The sequence below is a fragment of the Hyperolius riggenbachi genome, chromosome 2 (assembly GCF_040937935.1).
Source record: "Hyperolius riggenbachi isolate aHypRig1 chromosome 2, aHypRig1.pri, whole genome shotgun sequence".
In the NCBI taxonomy this organism is placed as follows: Eukaryota; Metazoa; Chordata; class Amphibia; order Anura; family Hyperoliidae; genus Hyperolius; species Hyperolius riggenbachi.
Window position 1 is genome coordinate 221,126,727 of NC_090647.1, and position 18,311 is coordinate 221,145,037.

Below are 18,311 nucleotides of genomic sequence, written 5' to 3' on the forward strand. Positions count from 1 at the left end.
CAGGGGCAATTAAAGGCAGTGAATTCACTGTCAGTCAGCCATTCCCTTCCACTGGCCGGACGCTTGTTATTGAACAGCACGGGCGGTAGACAGGTCAAAAATGACATGCACAGTGTTATCAAACGCTGCTTACCATAGTTAGGGATGGTCAATGAGATGCAAATCATTCATATAGGATTATGAGAATTCTCAGTGCAAATATATGCAGCTTAAAAAGGGGCCAATCAAATCCTGCCAAGGTGGAGATGAATTGGTCAGTTTTTTTAAGCTGCATAAATGTGCACTGAAAATTTGCATAATCCTGTATGAATGCAAAAGGATTTGCATCTCATTGACCATCCCTAACCATAGCATTTCCCTTCGGGCACTCTGAAGAAATAAAGCTACCCTGAAAAGCAAGTTGATGTATGGCCTGTGTGAAACCCACTGCAGTCAATACAATTCAGATCTAAGCTATGTGTTAGCTTTCCTCGGGTAACAGCCAAGCTACAATCAAGCAATGTAACAGGATACCTGCAAAGCTTTGATACGGTCAGACACATTTTCCTGTGAGAAGACTCGCGCAGGTCGGGTAGGCTCTTGCACAACCTCTGGAATAAAGATGCTGTCATGTGACACGGCTCTGCTCCCCAGCACAGTAGCTTCAGCACTGGAATGACCCATGAAATTATTATAGCTTCTATCTTATCTGCATTCATACCAATAACAGGAATCTAGAAACATACATTTTAAAAAGTAAACTGTTCACACTACAGGATATTCTCAAAAAATTAGCATATTGTGATGAAGTTCATTGTTTTCTGTAATGTACTGATAAACATTAGACTTTCATATATTTTAGATTCAAATACACACAACTGAAGTAGTTAAAGCCTTTTATTGTTTTAATATTGATGATTTTGGCATACAGCTCATGAAAACCCAAATTTCCTATCTCAAAAAATTAGCATATTTCATCCGACCAATAAAAGAAAAGTGTTTTTAAAACAAAAAAAGTCAACCTTCAAATAATTATGTTCAGTTATGCACTCAATACTTGGTCGGGAATCCTTTTGCAGAAATGACTGCTTCAACGCGGCGTGGCATGGAGGCAATCAGCCTGTGGCACTGCTCAGGTGTTATGGAGGCCCAGGATGCTTCGATAGCGGCCTTAAGCTCATCCAGAGTGTTGGGTCTTGCGTCTCTCAACTTTCTCTTTCCAATATCCCACAGATTCTCTATGGGGTTCAGGTCAGGAGAGTTGGCAGGCCAATTGAGCACAGTAATACCATGGTCAGTAAACCATTTACCAGTGGTTTTGGCACTGTGAGCAGGTGCCAGGTCATGCTGAAAAATGAAATCATTTCCATAAAGCTTTTCAGCAGATGGAAGCATGAAGTGCTCCAAAATCTCCTGATAGCTAGCTGCATTGACCCTGCCCTTGATAAAACACAGTGGACCAATACCAGCAGCTGACATGGCACCCCAGACCATCACGGTCAAGTGACCAGGCTATTTTTTACAATTCAGTGCTCTGCAGCTTTAATGGCTCGCTGCAGAGCCACACAACTGAGCACACAAATTGATCCTCCCTCCTTTTCTGCCCACCAACAGAGAGTTGGTGGGCTCTGATTGCTGGTGCCAACAGTTTTTTTTAAAATTAATTTATTTGTAATTTTTTTCTCAATTTCTCAATTTTTTTTAAATTTTCCTCTCCCCTGACAGCCAATCAGGACGATCCTCTCTCATAAGCAATGGCGCGTGATCCCCGCTAATCTCCTAGCACCGCTCTTAACGCCTTTCGGCGTTATGCGGTCCTGGGGCTGCCACCTTCCCGACGCCTATCGGCGCTAGGCGGTCGGGAAGGAGTTTCTCCCACCCACCACATTCTTGTCGCCCACTGCATCGAAATTAATTATCTCCATCTAGGAGGGGCCGTGCCTAAACATCCCAACTAACAGCACGTAACACTGTAGCTCTGATGGCAGTTTGTCAACACATATATCCTGAAAAATCATGAGGATCTAGGTCATGTGCATTTAAGTGTAAATAACAGGAAGCAGCAAGCTAAGACGGTTCTTTCACATACATGTCTATAATGGACACTATGGATTATTAAAGTGTACCAGAAGCGAACTTCGGATACGAAAACATATACTTTTACCCAGGAAGAGGGAAGCCTCTGGATCCTATAGAGAATTCCCACGATGTACTCCAGTCCCTCATTGCTGACTGCTTGTTGGAAGGAACACAGGCCAGAGCAGGCCATGCTCCTCTTCCGGCACAAGCGCTTCTTGCGCAGGTGCAGCATGGCCACACTTCTGCCAGAAGAGGAGCACGGCCACAATGTTCTGGAGGGTCCTGTTGAACAGCAAAGAGGAGACAGGAAGTCTCTACAGGATATAGAGGCTTTCCTCTTCTTACTTAAGTTCTTCTTACCCGAGGTTTCCCTTGGGCTCTCTTTATGTTTTAACTATGCTCTCTTGTCACATCCAAACAATAAATAACATAATTGCATCCAGTCTTACGCTGAAAAGCTTCTAAAGCCCTAGTTCATGCAACTGGAGTTTTGATTGTTAGTAAGGCTGAATAGGGGACCAAGCCATTACTCACGCAACTTTCATATTTGATGTAGGGATTCCAGATAAATTCCCTTAGGAATACTCCTGTAACCCAGAGACACCTCTAGTAACCACGGGGCAGTCAGCAAGGGTGGGCATCAGCTCCTTTCCTGCTGCAGAGAAAAAATAACCCTTTGTGGCCAGCATTCCAACTTCAACAGATTATCATTGTTGTGAGGCTCAGAAGAGCTGGTACAAGATATTCTCTTACCAGCACAGGGAAAAGGGTTGAAGAGGTCAGTTGATCTGTGCCCCCTTCATGACAGCCTCGTGATAACGGTAAGAGGATAGGGGAGGGATCCGCTATCTGTACAGATTTGTGTTCAATAAAACTCTATTGTCAACCACAGAAAATGGAACTTAAGGATGCAGCCAGGTAGTCTGAAGCGACAGCATGGAAATGTCACTCCTTCGCTGCTCTCGATTGTACATCAATTTTAGTAAATTTTAGTAAATTTTAGCATCAACCAGGCTATAGTCGCTATTCTGTTTTCTGCAGGTTCGTATGCTAAACCTGGGTGACCAGACTATATCCTATACCAGACTGACCAAACTATATTCTAAAACTTTTCTTCAGTGATTCCTTGTGGGTTATAAACTCAATGCGTAGTCACTGAACTAGGGTAGAAAATGTATGGGCGCTTTAGCAGAGTAGGGAAGCAGAGGTGCTACATTTGGACAACATACAGACCATATGAGGGGAATAAAGAAAATAAAGAAATGCTGACACATTTGTGCTTGATGAAGAAATGATTTGCATGACTTACACAACATCATCCTCAGAATCATATTCATTTGGTATGGACTCCGGGATGGTGACATCACTTGCCGATTGGCTCTGTTTCAGACCACTGTTTCCCAATGATGGAAGGGTCTCTTTCCTCTTCTTTATTCCAAATAATTTTTTAAAGGACTTAAACTTAAACTTTTTTTTGGCTGAGAAAAAATTAAACAGAATAGACAAGGAGTTATCAGTAAGCATGCTTTATTGCACTAGCATTGTTCAATTAAAATGAGTTAAACATATTTGTATGCAGAATATAGCCGAAAACAGCAAGGATCACAGCAACATGAGCTTCCTGTTTTGGGGCGTTAAGCCACACCCTCTGCCCATTTTGCATAGTAAGTGATCAACTGCCAAAGCCCAGGTGTTGTTTTACGAGTCACCTTGTTTACAAAGTACAACATTTCTTATCAGTTCATATTTATAAGTGGAAAGAAATATAGTTTTCTCTAATCAGTCTCTTTCCAAAATCTGTTTACAGCTTTTAATCACCAGAACAGACATTTTTGGTTGGTAGTTAAGACAGGAAAAGTGAAAAGTAGCTCCACTTACATGAACTGAAGATTAAAAGAAAAAGAAAAAAAAAAGGTTAGAATAAAAGACAAGCTAAAGCTAATTTGATTCATATTAAAAGTGACTGAAAAGCAGAGAAAAAAAAAATAGTAGCGTACAACTGTTTGAGAAATTCTCCTCATGCTATTTACTTTGCAATACTACACCAATGGTGGTTCTATGTAGTTCAAGGGTAAATTAAGTAAATATACTGAAAGGATAACTTATGCAGTTCCCTTAGATTACATAGAAACGGTAAGATTATATGAAAAAAATTGTACCATGTATGGCCACCATAAGTGTTAAAAATGGTTTCCTAATTTTTAGATGAACACATTTGTTTGCCTTTTCATAAATATGGCAATAGTCTTCAATTAGGAGAACAATGAATGCAAAATGAAAAACATGAGAACAGAGGTGCATATTTTGTCACTTTTATAAATACAAAAAAAAAAAATTGTGTCATTTACCAAAATTCAATTTTTTAATTAAATTAGTGAAAATAAATTAACTTTTTGATGATAATTCGTATGTATTGCTATATAAAAAGCAGCAGCAGAACTGGTCCAGAACTGAGTAACAACACTCCAATAGGGCAATATAACAATATCACCATAAATATCACATTAGCAAGTTGTTGCGGGTGACGTGGCTCTTTTTTTTGCCAATATGAGATTGATAAAGGTATTTTACAGAGAGTACAGACATTTCTATTATTCTTAATAGACGCAACACTTGTAATTACAGAGGTCATGTTCTTTGTGTCTAAATTACACAGTGCTTTACTGTAGATTAGTACTGTACTTTAGATTATAGGCGAATTCGAGGTCACAGAGGAATTCCATGACCATATAAAGACAGATGGCTTAATGTTGCACTCTGAACTATGAGCCATAGGTGTGTTTTGCAGTTATATATTCTCAGTGGACATAGGTGTGTACAATGTGATGCGTGTTGCTATTGAACCAAACATCTGCACGACAACAAATCAGATTCCAGTTGCACCACCGGTAGGGGCGATCTAGATCACTACACCAGCAGTACAGATTCACGAATCCTTTGCCGGGTAAAATAATTCAGGCATACACAAGCTCGTCTTTGAATCTTTTGTACTATCTCGGATAAGTCTAATGCTGGGAATACACGGTTAGATCCAGCAGCTCGATCGATCCCCGCTCGTCCCCGCGGGCGCTTCCTTATCTTCTGCTCGATTTCCGCTATTGTCCGTCCGCGGGTATCGAGCAGGGAATCGATCCACACAGTGATCGGACCTGTCGGAAATCATCAATCGAGCCATCAGCGGCTCGATTGATAAGAAGAAACACACCGTGTATCCCCAGCATTATGGTGCCCAGACATGGAACAATGTTTTCATTTATTTTCAATTAGATTCATTTGTTTGATTATTCTGTTAGATTGAAAAAAAAATTGCATAGTTGTTTTCGAGGTACCATATACGATGGTTCGATTAGGCTAAAAATCCAGGGAAAATGATTGAATATGCCGAAACCTCAAATTGAGAAAAAAGATCAAGATAAAAAATAAAGTATTCGATTTTATGCTTTATTCGATCGGAAGTGATATTTTTTTCAGCTCGAGCTGTATTTTACCTCAGTTAACACAGATGGCAGTTGCAGCTCAAAGCTCAAATTTTTACCACAGAATGATTACAAATGGCTCTATTAACCAACAGGAAAAAGGCCAAAATTACATTTGCATTGTAACTGTGGACTTTCCTTGATGAAGACAAACTTACTTTACTAAAAAAAAATATATAACTATAATAAAATAATACTGATAATAATAATAATAATAATACACATAGTTCAATATTTAATCTTTAATCTTGTTATGAAGACAATGCAAATAAAGATTACAGTCTTTGAAACAATTCTTACAATTAGGATCTAAAAGATCTCGTCATACAATTTAACATACGATACAATTACAACACACATCAAAATTTCTCCAGCATGTCCGATCAGATTTAAAAAAAAAAAAAACCTGGATAATTGTTCAAATTTCTTGACCAAGGGGGGGGGGGGGGGGGGGGGGAAGATTTTCGACTTTTATTCGATTCGATCGTTTAGATCGAATAAATGTGAAAATTAAACAGTTTTATTGTATCCTGTATGGGCACCATTAGCAGGAGTTGTGTAAGCTGTGGTTTCATAATAATATGGGACAAATTATAGCATGAACACTGTATAAACTGGTTTAAATACATATTCTCAAATTATGATCTGCGGTTTAGAGTAGATGGGGATCATGATAAGGGACTATGATAATTGTGCATAAGATGAACTGTAGTCTAAGTACACTGCATTCATTAAACATCAGGTGGACTAATAAATTCACAAGCACAGTCCCACCTCGATTTAGTTATAGGACTATAACCCAACACTGATTTTTAGAGTTTTACCTGTCTTCCCATATTTTAGAAACATTTTGTTTTTCAGAAGCAGCCTGTATATTGTGATCACTGTTCACCGCCTCCAGCATCCCTGCACTGCCTGCTTTCCTGTGCCTGTCACCCCACTGATGGCCATTTCTGTGTGACAGCTTTACTCACATTTAAGCCTTGCATAAGCACTTCGGCCAAGACGGCCATTGGGCTCTATTTACAAAACTTCTCATAAATGACTTATTCATCACCTAATTGATAAAAATAACCTTTCAGTACATTTACAAGCAAACTAATCACTAAGTAAGTTGTCCCTGATTAACTTAATTTCAATATTACTTTTATTATCTTAATTGTATTATATTTTTGCTCTATGGGAGCTTACAAATGTAACAGATAAGGTGAAAACAGAGGAAAACAGGTGAAAAAGCTTTGTGAATCATGCCCAAAGTGGACTGTCTCTTTGGCTAATCTTCAGCCCAGACTGTAGTCTCGTATGTGTATATGCTGTATCTACCCCCTTGATGTCATTTAGTGATCCAGCATGCAAGTAGTTCTTTTACTAACCTCGACTGCTGGAAGCTGTTTGCATGTGCACTGCCCCTCCTACTCTCTCTACTGAACAGTACACACTGCTCAGCTATGACAGAGCAGCACCTCTCTATAGCGCTGGTGCTCTGAACTTTCATCCTAACAATTAATACAAGAGGATTAAGGCAACAGTTATTGTGTGCGGGTAATCACATTTACAGTATGTGTTCTTAGAAAATGTCATCCTTTTTCTGTGCTTACCTAGGTTGCAGCAACAGCATTCACAGAAATAGGAGAGATAAGACAGCAATGATCACACCTGATCTACAAGTCATCTGAGAAACACAGACAAGGATGCAGGCATGTAAAGCTCCATACAAGCTCAAACACTGTTGTAAAGCGAGCGATCCCCGATGGCTTGCAACAAACAGCAGTGCATGTGTGAATTCAACAATGGCACAACGACGGTCTACCACTTGGACTGTTAGCAGAAGCACTAAACTGCGGATCCAGAAGTGCATAACTTGCCACAGAGGAGTTGTTTGAACGGAGCGCTCATTTGTTATCATTTGTTACAATCGAATAATGCCAATTATTGTCTGAACCAATCCAACAGGATGGATTATATATATATATATATATATATATATATATATATATATATATATATATATATATATATATATATATATATATATATATATATATATATATATATATATATATATATATCTCATGTTTTACAGTTAGTGGTACCATTTTTTTTAAAGGCAGAGAAAAAATATTAAACAGCTTGAGAGCTCGCATAGTGGTCCTTTAATAACCTCTTGAGGACCACAGGTTTATAACCCCCTAGTGCCCAGGCCATTTTTTTTTTTACAATTCAGCACTTCACAGCTTTAACAGTTTATAGCTCAGACATACAACTTACCTCCTAAATGAATGTTTGCCCCCCCTTTCTTCCCACTAATGGATCTTTCTTTTGGGGGTCTCTGACTGCTGCTGCCATATTATTATTATTTTTATTAATAAAAGATTATCTTTTTTTGTAAAAAAAAAAAAATCCTTATTTCTATTATCCCCCCCCCCCCCCCCCCCAAAAAAAAAAAAAAAAAAAATTAGCCCTAGACCTTGAAACATACACTACCCATACATGGGCATCAGGGGGGACAATTAAGTGGCAAGGTTGTCCCCTGTACAGCGCTGCGCTAGATCATAGCGCTGTACAAATGGTTAGTAGCTTTTCTTTATTTCAGCCTGCCAGCTCAGATTGTGACTGGCAGACTGATGACAGAGCCCTGCTTTGTTTACTAGCAGGGAACATTCCCTGCTAACCCGCCTTCAGGTCTTTGACGCGTATCGGCGTTAGGGGGTCCTGTGAGGCCACTCTCCCACCGCTGATCGGCGTAAGGCAGTTGGGAAGGGTTAAGCAGAAAGGCATCCTCAGGCATTAAATTATTATTAGTGAAATAAGGTAAGACACACATTAACATGGGAAACTTTTTAATGTAAGAGTAATAAATGTGTGGAGTTTGTACTACGTCAATACTGTGTTTTTATAACTTACTAGACCTGTATAGTCACTTTATACACATTATGCCTCTATAAACTTCTGGTATCCAGTTATCTGATTTTTAGTTTCTAACCATCTTAATATATGCAAATACCACAGGACAAGTTGTAGCTGGAGAGTATCCTTAATAATTCTAAATGTTTGCTACTAACGCCCCTCACATTAAACAAAAATTATAGTTTTATACTGCCACCTAGTGTTTGTACAGGAATTAAAGGCACAATACAGTACACAACAAAAATCTGCTCAGTTACAAGGAGAAATTACATTTTCACTTATTTGCCTTACCTGAATGATCTTCTATAAAGTTATCACCATCTCTTGAATCCATAATTTATTTTCCAGCTAAAAACAAAAAACACAATATTAATACAGTCTGTTTTATGGGAGCCAATAAGTATATGAAGTACATATACAGTTATTTATAGGGGCACATTTACCACAAGTGAAGCAGTTTTTCCAGGACGACCTATCAGAATCGTTATACATGGCAACTGAAACCTGATGGGCTCTCTAGGAAACGAGTCCATTTTTGCTCCATCTTTCAGTGTGCCTGTATTGATAAATTAGCTCCCATACATACATTCCTATTTGGACGGAGGTTACATTTTGCCCATTATTCACCCCCAGCTGTTGTAGACTCACCATACATTTGTCCTGTTTCTTTAGGCTATTCACTGCCATTATTCACCAAGGAATTCTCCACTTCTTTTCGGCCATGTTCAGTATTACTGTTTATAACATTGGGCTTGGGCATATTTACTAACTGGTATTTGGTGTCTTGGTCAAAACAATTTGGGGAAAAAAATTACATTGCCAGTCAGATTATGGAGAACCACCCACATTTAAGAGGAACCAGAAACTCCTCCACTAAAGCCCAACTACACCAATGCAGCCTTGTGTCATGCAAATGATTCCTTCACAGAGATAGAAGAGAGTGCTTACATTGGCCACATAATCACTGCTTCAACCATAAATTAAAGTGAACATGGACTGAGTAAAATTAAAGTATTAATTATATAAAACAAACAATGTACCTGCAAACTAATATTACATATTTACCTCACCACCAGTTCCTCTCAGAAACTCACCATTTTCTTCTTAAAACGATTCCTTCCAATTTTGACAAGATTTTCTCAGAACTGAAATATATCAGCTGCTGTCAGTTATAGCCAAAAGGACAACTGATGAGCAAGGTAATGTGCATGTTTTCCGATGGCTAAAGTGGGCGTTATGGGGTAATGGCAATTTTCAAAATGGAGGACGGAGCATCCCATTGACCACAGGATGCAGAAAAGGAAAACGAGATTGATGAGTAGACTACATGGGCGGTAAGTATGACATGCATATGTTTAATTTGACTTTTAATTTTCAGTTCAGGTTTGCTTTAAACAAACACGTATTTTAAAAGTGATGGAAAAATAGTAGGAACTGCTTTTAATCATATATAAAACAGGTCTATAAGACACTGCACTGGTTTAAATATATGTCAGTGTTCATCTATATTCAGATTTACAGTTCACTGCTATAGGCAATTTAGGCTGACACTTTCTGATTTAGGCGTCACGCACTAGTTCCACAGTGTTGATTTAGTGAATAAAGTGTGTGTGCGTGTTTGGAAAGCAATGGGTATAAGCAACAGTAGAGCAGGATGCATGAAAAACAAAACAGGATGAATGATAACAGGAATCATTAACATAAAATATGTTAAGAAAGGAGGCAGTAGGGATCAGTTGTGGCTTAGAGAAATGAGATGATAAGCAGCTGTTATAAGTCATTTCAGAGCAGTATGTGGCAATGGCTATAAGTAACAGAAGGGCTGAAAAGGAGAGAGGCAGAGGGATCAGTGACTGCAGAACTGGGCAGGAGGCAGTGAGGATAACTGACAGAAAAGCTGGACAGGAGTCACTGGGTATCAAATTACAGCAGACCTGGCCAAGAGGCAGGAGGGATCTATGACAAAAAAGCCCCTCATGCACTTAAAGGAATACTATCAAACTTAAATTTCTGTCAGTAGCATAAATCAAAATTGCAACAACACGAACACAGCATATCTTTTTGCTATGCAGTGTTTCTTTTTTTTTTTTTTAATTTACCTTATAGATGGCATCCCCTGACAAACTGACGGCGACGGCTAATGGGGCAGCTCATTATGTGAGAGGGGATTCCTTTTTACAGTGTGGCAGTGGATTATACTATTTTCATGTTTCCCCATATAAGAGAGCATTATTCAGCGTGTGACCTGCCGAAGTAGGCTGCTATGAGGAGCGAGAGACAACCGCTCTCGCTCCTACTCTACCCAGCCAATCCGCCCCAGAAGGAGACTTCCGCGTGTCGGGGCTGCAGTTGAATCATTAGTTGTTTGTCATTGCTACGCAACGGCAAACATATAAGCTGGAAGAGGGTGCGTCACTGCTCCTGAACGCATCAGAAGCAGGAGCCGAAGGGAAGGATTATGACGTGCCCTCCTCCAGCTTAGATGTTTGCCGTTGCGTAGCACTGACAAACAACTATTGATGCAGCGGCAGCCCGACACACAGAAGTCTCCTTCTGGGGCGGATTGGCTGGGCGGAGTAGGAGCGAGAGCGGTTGTCTCTCCTCATAGCACCCTACTTCGGTGGGTCGCACGCTGAATAATGCTCTCTTATATGGGGAAACATAAAAATAGTATAATCCACTGCCGCACTGTAAAAAGGAATCCCCTCTCACATAATGAGCTGCCCCATTAGCAGTCACCGTCAGTTTGTCAGGGGATGCCGTCTATAAGGCAAATTTAAAAAAAAAAAAAAAAAAGATACACTGTACAGCAAAAAGATATGCTGTGTTCGTACAGACTGTTGTTGCAATTTTGATTTATGCTACTGACAGAAATTGATTACGTTTGATAGTATTCCTTTAAATGAAATATGGATAAACATAATATGTGACTAGCTGTCTGTCTGCAGCAACCAATGGTAGAAGTGTACAATAATGCTGCATTAATGAAGAGACAAAGGTACCTGTCCCAGCATGGTCTGTGTGAAGGGTTGTGTCACAAGACCCAGCACCTGGATACATTGCACGACTGCACTCTTTAGCCGATACACGTTAAGAAGTAACGTCACATTTATAGTACAACTTTTATTATAGAAATATGGTAAGTAGTATATGGATACCTGACTACTGTTAGGCAGGGAGTACACTGATTTGAATCATGTGCGTTTTGCCATGCATAGCAAAACATGCACTGCCGTACTGGGCACTAGTGAATGACCTGCAATGGATCGCAAGTCAGAGTTCTGAACGCTTGTCTCTTTCTGCAGTTGCAAACAGCATAGCATACTGTGCACATTCTTAATTGCTTTGTATTTTTCCACATTCCGTATTTTTACTCCTGTATACAGTAATTCACTAAAGTGAGTACACCTCTTACATTTTTGTAAATATATCCTTTAATGGGACAACACAGAAAATGTGACATTTAGATACAAGAAGCGTCTTGCATGCAGTCGAACATGGTGGTAGGGTCATCATGGTTTGGGGCTGCATGAGTGTTGCTGGCACTGGGGAGCTACAGTTCATTGAAGGAACCACAAATGCCATCTGTGACCTACTTAAGCAAAGCACGATCTCTTCCCTTCAGAAAGTAGGCTGCAGGGCAGTATTCCAACATGATAATGACTTCAAGCACATCTCCAACACAACCACTGCCTTGCTAAAGAAACAAAGAGCGAAGGTGCAGGACTGGACAAGCATGTCTCCAGACCTAAACACGATTGAGAATCTGTGAGGCATTTTCAGAAGATTGAGGAGCACAAGTCAAACATCTCCAACTCAACCACTGCCTTGCTAAAGAAGCTGAGGACAAATTTGCTGGACTGGACAAGCATGTCACCAGACCTAAACACTATTGGGAATCTGTGAGGCATCCTCAAACAGAAGATGGAGGAGCACAAGCCAAACATCTCCAACTCAACCACTGCCTTGCTAAAGAAGCTGAGGACAAAGGTGCTGGATTGGACTAGCAGGTCTCCACACTATTGAGAATCTGTGAGGCATCCTCAAATAGAAGATGGAGGAGCACAAGGTCTCTAACATCCACCAGCTTTGTGATGGATTCCAAAATATTCACACTTTGGGCAGAATGTTGACATTCTTTACTTAGAGGTGTACTTACTTTTGTTGCCAGTGGTTTAGACATAAATGGCTTTGTGTTGAAGTTATTCTGATGGGACAACAAATTTACACTCATACAAGCTGTTCATTGACCACTTTACATTGTATCAAAGTATCATATCTTCAGTATTGTCCCATACAAAAATATAATAAAATATGTACAAAAAATGTGAGAGGTGAACACACTTTTGTAAGATACTGTACATGGTTTTTCACAATCTTCTCCACTCCTCAAGTCGTCCACTACACAATCTATATGGCCCTCCTTTCATAAGCTCATATAGACAAGGCCTTGTCTCCTAGTACATACCTTGCCACTTCATCTATATGTACGTGTTGTGGACAACTGTGTTCCTCATATTTGCTGATGTAAACTGTATGCATTTATTTTGTGTATGTCTTTATATGAAAAGCACCACAGAATATGATGGCGCTCTACAAATTAATAATAATGAGAGTACTATATGTAAAGCCTTTGTCTTGCTGACATTGATTCAATTCCCTAAGAAATCACTTATGAGAGGTTGTTGTGACAATTTATGATGTGACAGTCACTCCCTGCTTTGCATCAGCGATGCCACCTGTGTCACAGCTGTTAGTGCGTTATGGCGTGTGTGCTCTAATCTACTCTACTTTCCCTACACAGAGATCTCTGGTTATTTATAAATCGGGAATAACTATTGCCAAGTAACACCTGGATTACATCCACTGAGATTATAGTGACCTTCACACTGCTGCTATCTTCCAGGCTTGCAGAACACTTGGACTGTGTGTTCCCATAGAGAAACACAGTCAACATCATACTCAGCAGTAATATAGCTAAGGGAGTGCGCTGTGTAATGCATTGACATGGTACATAAGCATGCTATCTACTCTGTATATTAGATTCCAGTCCATTTGAAACCGGCGTCGGTAGACTTGGGCGCAGGATACAGCCTGTATATGGCTGATCCTGCTGCTGCACAAGTTGGGGCCACGTTAATTACTATTCCCCCTCCAGGCCGCCATGGATAGTGGGGGAATGATATAATTCGGCTTCCAGCGATTGTTGAAAGCCGAATTATTGTGTTTTTTTAAACAACTTCGGCTCCGTCTCCTGACAGCGCCGATGTTACTCACCGAGCGCCGCTGTAGATGTGATTCCCATTATAGTCTATGGTGGCGCCGGCTGCGCCCAAATCTAGCAGCGATGAAAAGCACTGCTCAGACCCATATGACTGCAGCATGTAAGCACACATGCGCGTTGCCACCCGCATACCCACTTGTGCACACGCATGCGCCCCTAGCCCTGTCCTCCTCCTGTCCCAACGGCTACACATGTGCAGTATCTAAAACACACGTACACAGGGACAGGAAGATGACACAGGGACAGAGGGGTTTTATTATATAGGATTGATTTATAAATAATTTAGTTAGTATTTGCCCATTGTATAATCTTTCCTCACCCCTGCAACATCTTTAGTACTGGCAGGCGACCTCTGCAGAATGTTTGGTTACTGAGAGTACTAAAACCAGTAGAATATATACATATATACCTGGTCTCCTAAATGGCCCGAGGGGGGTCTTCTAATTAGGCCCACATAGTACGGCTACAGGGATTCTGATGCCTAATCGGCGTGCACAAGTGCAGTCATCTGTCTCAGTTATGGCCGGAGCTAGTGGAAGTGTGCCACTGCATTGCCTGTTGATGCACAGGGAGACACACATGCCTATTTTTTTCAATAGATGGGGTGTCAAAGTCCATGATATAAGGAGCCAAAATCTACAACACAGTCTTCGTTGCGGGACAGATTGTTTATTAAAGCAGACCTGCACAAAGAACTTCCTCTTTGCTCTAAAAGAAACACAACAGCATATGAAGCTTTAAATCAAAATATTTCTGTTACAGCGGATACAAATCCTGCAATACATCTGCATGGAAGCAGACATAGGGTTAACATCCTGTGTTTACAAACTTGCAGCTCTGCTGTGGCAGAGGAGATTCCTGAGCTGACACAGCTGAAGAGATCACATTACACTGGTGATTCTTCACAGATGAGGGGGAATTATACAGGCTAAACTCTCTAAATACCTACAGGGCACATTTCTCTCCGTTTTCCTTCTGTCCTGTGCAAGAGTTCAGGTTTACTTTAAGAGGCTTTGATGAGCACCCTAAAAACATCAGGTGCAGTACCTGAATGTGAACACTGCACTGGGGTGTTCCTCTGGATGGAAAGGCAGTCATCTGCAGTAAAAGACAGGAAGAAATGAAATGTACAACCTGTGCTGTATACTTTATTCCACAAATGTGCTTACAGCAAACTGGAAGGTACATTTGTATTGTAGGATACTAGGGACTAGGATACTAATGATAAAGGGTGGCAGGCAGCTCCAAACTGCTAACAGCCATCTTGCTGAAAAAGAATGCTTGCAGTATGGACAGGGAGGGCAATGAAGCCATGCTTTTAATCCCATGCCACGAGTGAGAGCAAACTATAGGCATACATTTAAAAGCAAATGTATATAACACTGCCATACTCCTGAATCCACTGGCCTTCTTCATGGTTAGCTTTCTCACATCCCATGATCTAGTTGGCAGGGACTTGCACGATTTTTGCATGCCTTTCCATTTTTTAATCACTCGGAAAGTTCCGAATACTCAGTTGCCCATACACTAAACCCTTCTCATGATATTATTTGCATGCTTTATGTCTGCAACGTTTGTTATGCATTTGCAGGGTTCAGAAGGTATTTATATATGCTAGTTTTGCTCATGCACCAGATCTCATTTATAAATAATTTGCATAATTGGTATCTGCAATGTTTACAATATCATGTGTTTGTTAAACTTTGTACATTATCTAGTAGTTATTTACATGATCCAAAGTTGCTTGTAGGCATTTGAAGGACTATACTTGCTGCTCACATACAGGGCTGTGTCGGAGCAATTTTGGGTGCCTGGAGTCAGAGTCGGGAAAAAAATGCACCGACTCAAACTCCTAATGAATTTAAACTAATTCAAATAGAAAATATGATAAAATGTTCTCTCAGATGATAGTCATCATAAATAATGTATACATACAGTAATAGCTGTGCTTATTTCACAAAAATAAAATAAACCAATCAAAATTAGTTACTTGTGCTGCTTCAATAAAGCAGTCCCCGTATTTTTTAAGTCAGATATACACATCTGATTGTGACTGTATATATGATGTGTACACAGGAATCTCTTATATATATTATAACATCTATGCTGCAAGTATAAAGCCTGATGTGTAGCCGTGTCACTAATAGAGATGGTCAATGAGATGGAAATAATTCTGCGTTGATTCTGATTTATGCAAATGTAAGCACTCTCTTTGCTCATGAAATCAAATAATTTGATATGTTGTTAGAATTTGGTTTGGTGACTACAAATTAAATGGTACCTGAGACGGATGAAAAGTAAAGTTTTATACATACCTGGGGCTTCTTCCAGCCCCCTTCAGGCTAATCAGTCCCTCGCTGTCTTCCTCCACCACCTGGATCTTCTGCTATGAGTCCTGGTAATTCAGCCAGTCAGCGCAGTCCGGCCGCATGCCGCTTCCACAGCCAGGAGCGTTCTGCACCTGCGCAATAGTGCTTCGCAGGTGTAGTACGCTCCCGGCGGAGTGTGTGCATGCGCACTACGCCAGACTGGCTCAAGTACCTGGACTCATAGCAGAAGATCCAGGTGGCGGAGGAGGACAGCGAGGGACTGATTAGCCTGAAGGGGGCTGGAGGAAGCCCCAGGTATGTATAAAACTAATTTCATCTGTCTCAGATTTACTTTGTTACACAGTAGTACTATACTCTACATATGCACTCCCCACAGAGCTGCAGAGAATCCACCGAGAATGTTGTGCACATTGAACACAGAGATGTTGTCTATCACCCATAAACCTGGCATGAAGAATGTGTAATAGAGGAAGAATCTCCTTATTCCCCTGCAGAGTACCTGCACATCACTCTTACATGTACCCACAGTTACATTGCATAGGGCCTGATAGATGTTCTTTGTTCCGGTCTGTACCTTTTACAAGTACTCTTACCAAGGACTAGTTTTGGTCTATGACTAAAGGGAATAAATATGGCAGTCTCCATATCCTTCTCACTTCAGTTGTCTTTTAAAATTCCTAAGCGGTGGCAGCTAAGAGACGACTTTCATGTTACATACTTTCAATAAACAAGATTGTAATATGCAAATTAGAGGAGTCGGAGGAATCCTAAACTGAGGAGTCGGAGGATTTTTGTACCGACTCCACAGCCCTGCTCACATATCTACACGATTCCAAGCTGTGTTTATGTATCTTTATGGTTATGCTTGATACCATTGTCCATATACTTTTAATTTCATTGTTTTATAATCAAGGTTATGCACAATTGCATTTTTTTATATTTACCATTGCCATTCTGCATAACATACCCATGGGTGTACCAGATTCCTCTGATGTTATGCTATCCAGTGTGGTGATCACCATGGTACTACCTAGAATCTGAATTGATTGAAACACGTACATTTTAAAGCATCCAAAGGAAAAATGAGCTTGAGATATTAGCAGAAGTAGAACATCAATGATTTTATGGATAATCCACTTACATTGGTTATCGATAGTAGAATATTGGTAGTGTTAAGGTGGCCATACATCTAGCGATTTTGCAGTACGATCCACCATTCCATTTGATCATTTTATGAAATCGAGAAGGAATTGAGGGAGAATCTAGTGTTCCAGAATTCCTAATCGATGAACAGTGGCTGATATCATGTCGAATCGACCAGCTTAGTCGATCGAGCAGGATGCAAGATATCGGTCGATTGCACAGGAATCTGCTACTGTTCACGTCATTCGATTGATTTTAGCATTCAGAGCATGGAGACAACATTGGTTAGATCGATTAGTGAAGGTGAATTGCCTAGGAATTGCTTGTAGTGTGTGGGTCAGTAGTCAAACGACTTTCGATCAACTATACTGACGTCGATTCCCCAATAAAGTTAATCGCTTTGTTGATTGAATCAAAATCGCTACATGTATGGCTACCTTTACTAGCCTCTCAGTCTCTTCTGACATTAACCTTTATCTGCATCTATGCCCAATACCTTCCCCCTACCTATGCCTAACACTAACCTCCCCCATGTATGCCTAACTCTAACCCCCTACCTACATCTAACACGAATGTATCCCTTACCTACACCAAACTCTCAACACTGCCGCTATCCCGGTGCTATGGAGTTCAGCTACACAAGTAGCCAAACTCCACCGCTGTCACTGCTGCTGTTTTATCAACTACAGTATGATGTAGCAGAACCCCACCACCGTTATGATCTTCTGCTACTTACAATGTAGCTGAACGTCCCTATTGCTATCTTCTCAGGCTCCAGTGCCCAAACTGCCAGATGTAGCCAGTAATTCAGAGCTTTAGCATGAGCTCCTATGGCGGCTGCCTTTTCTCTGGGCCACAAAACATTTCTCTGGGCCACAAATCATGCCCAAATGACCTGCTTCAAACTATAGACCTATATGATAAACCAGGGGTAGGGAGCCTTTGGCTCGGGAGCCAGATGTGGCTCTTTTGATGGCTGCATCTGGCTCACAGGAGTTGATTCACTCAGCTACATTGCTCAAGCAGCACAGCTTAGTGTGACAGCGTGAGTAAAATTTTCAAAGTAGTGCACGCTACTGCTGTAGCATGCACTACTAATTTACTCGCACTCCC

At 40.5% G+C, this 18,311-nt stretch overlaps 1 protein-coding gene across 2 annotated transcripts in view; it reads right to left on the reverse strand.

Annotated features, from left to right (window-relative positions):
* Positions 1-18,311, reverse strand: part of CRACDL (CRACD like) — a 101,278-nt gene that overhangs the window by 38,285 nt on the left and 44,682 nt on the right. For both annotated transcript variants that reach the window (XM_068268186.1, XM_068268187.1), the window contains exons 2-4: positions 8,733-8,789; positions 3,368-3,536; positions 514-649 (exon numbers count right to left, since the gene is read on the reverse strand). In XM_068268186.1, the coding sequence (XP_068124287.1) occupies positions 514-649; positions 3,368-3,536; positions 8,733-8,775 (348 nt within the window). In that variant the 5' untranslated portion in view covers positions 8,776-8,789. The remainder of the gene's footprint in view (positions 1-513; positions 650-3,367; positions 3,537-8,732; positions 8,790-18,311) is intronic.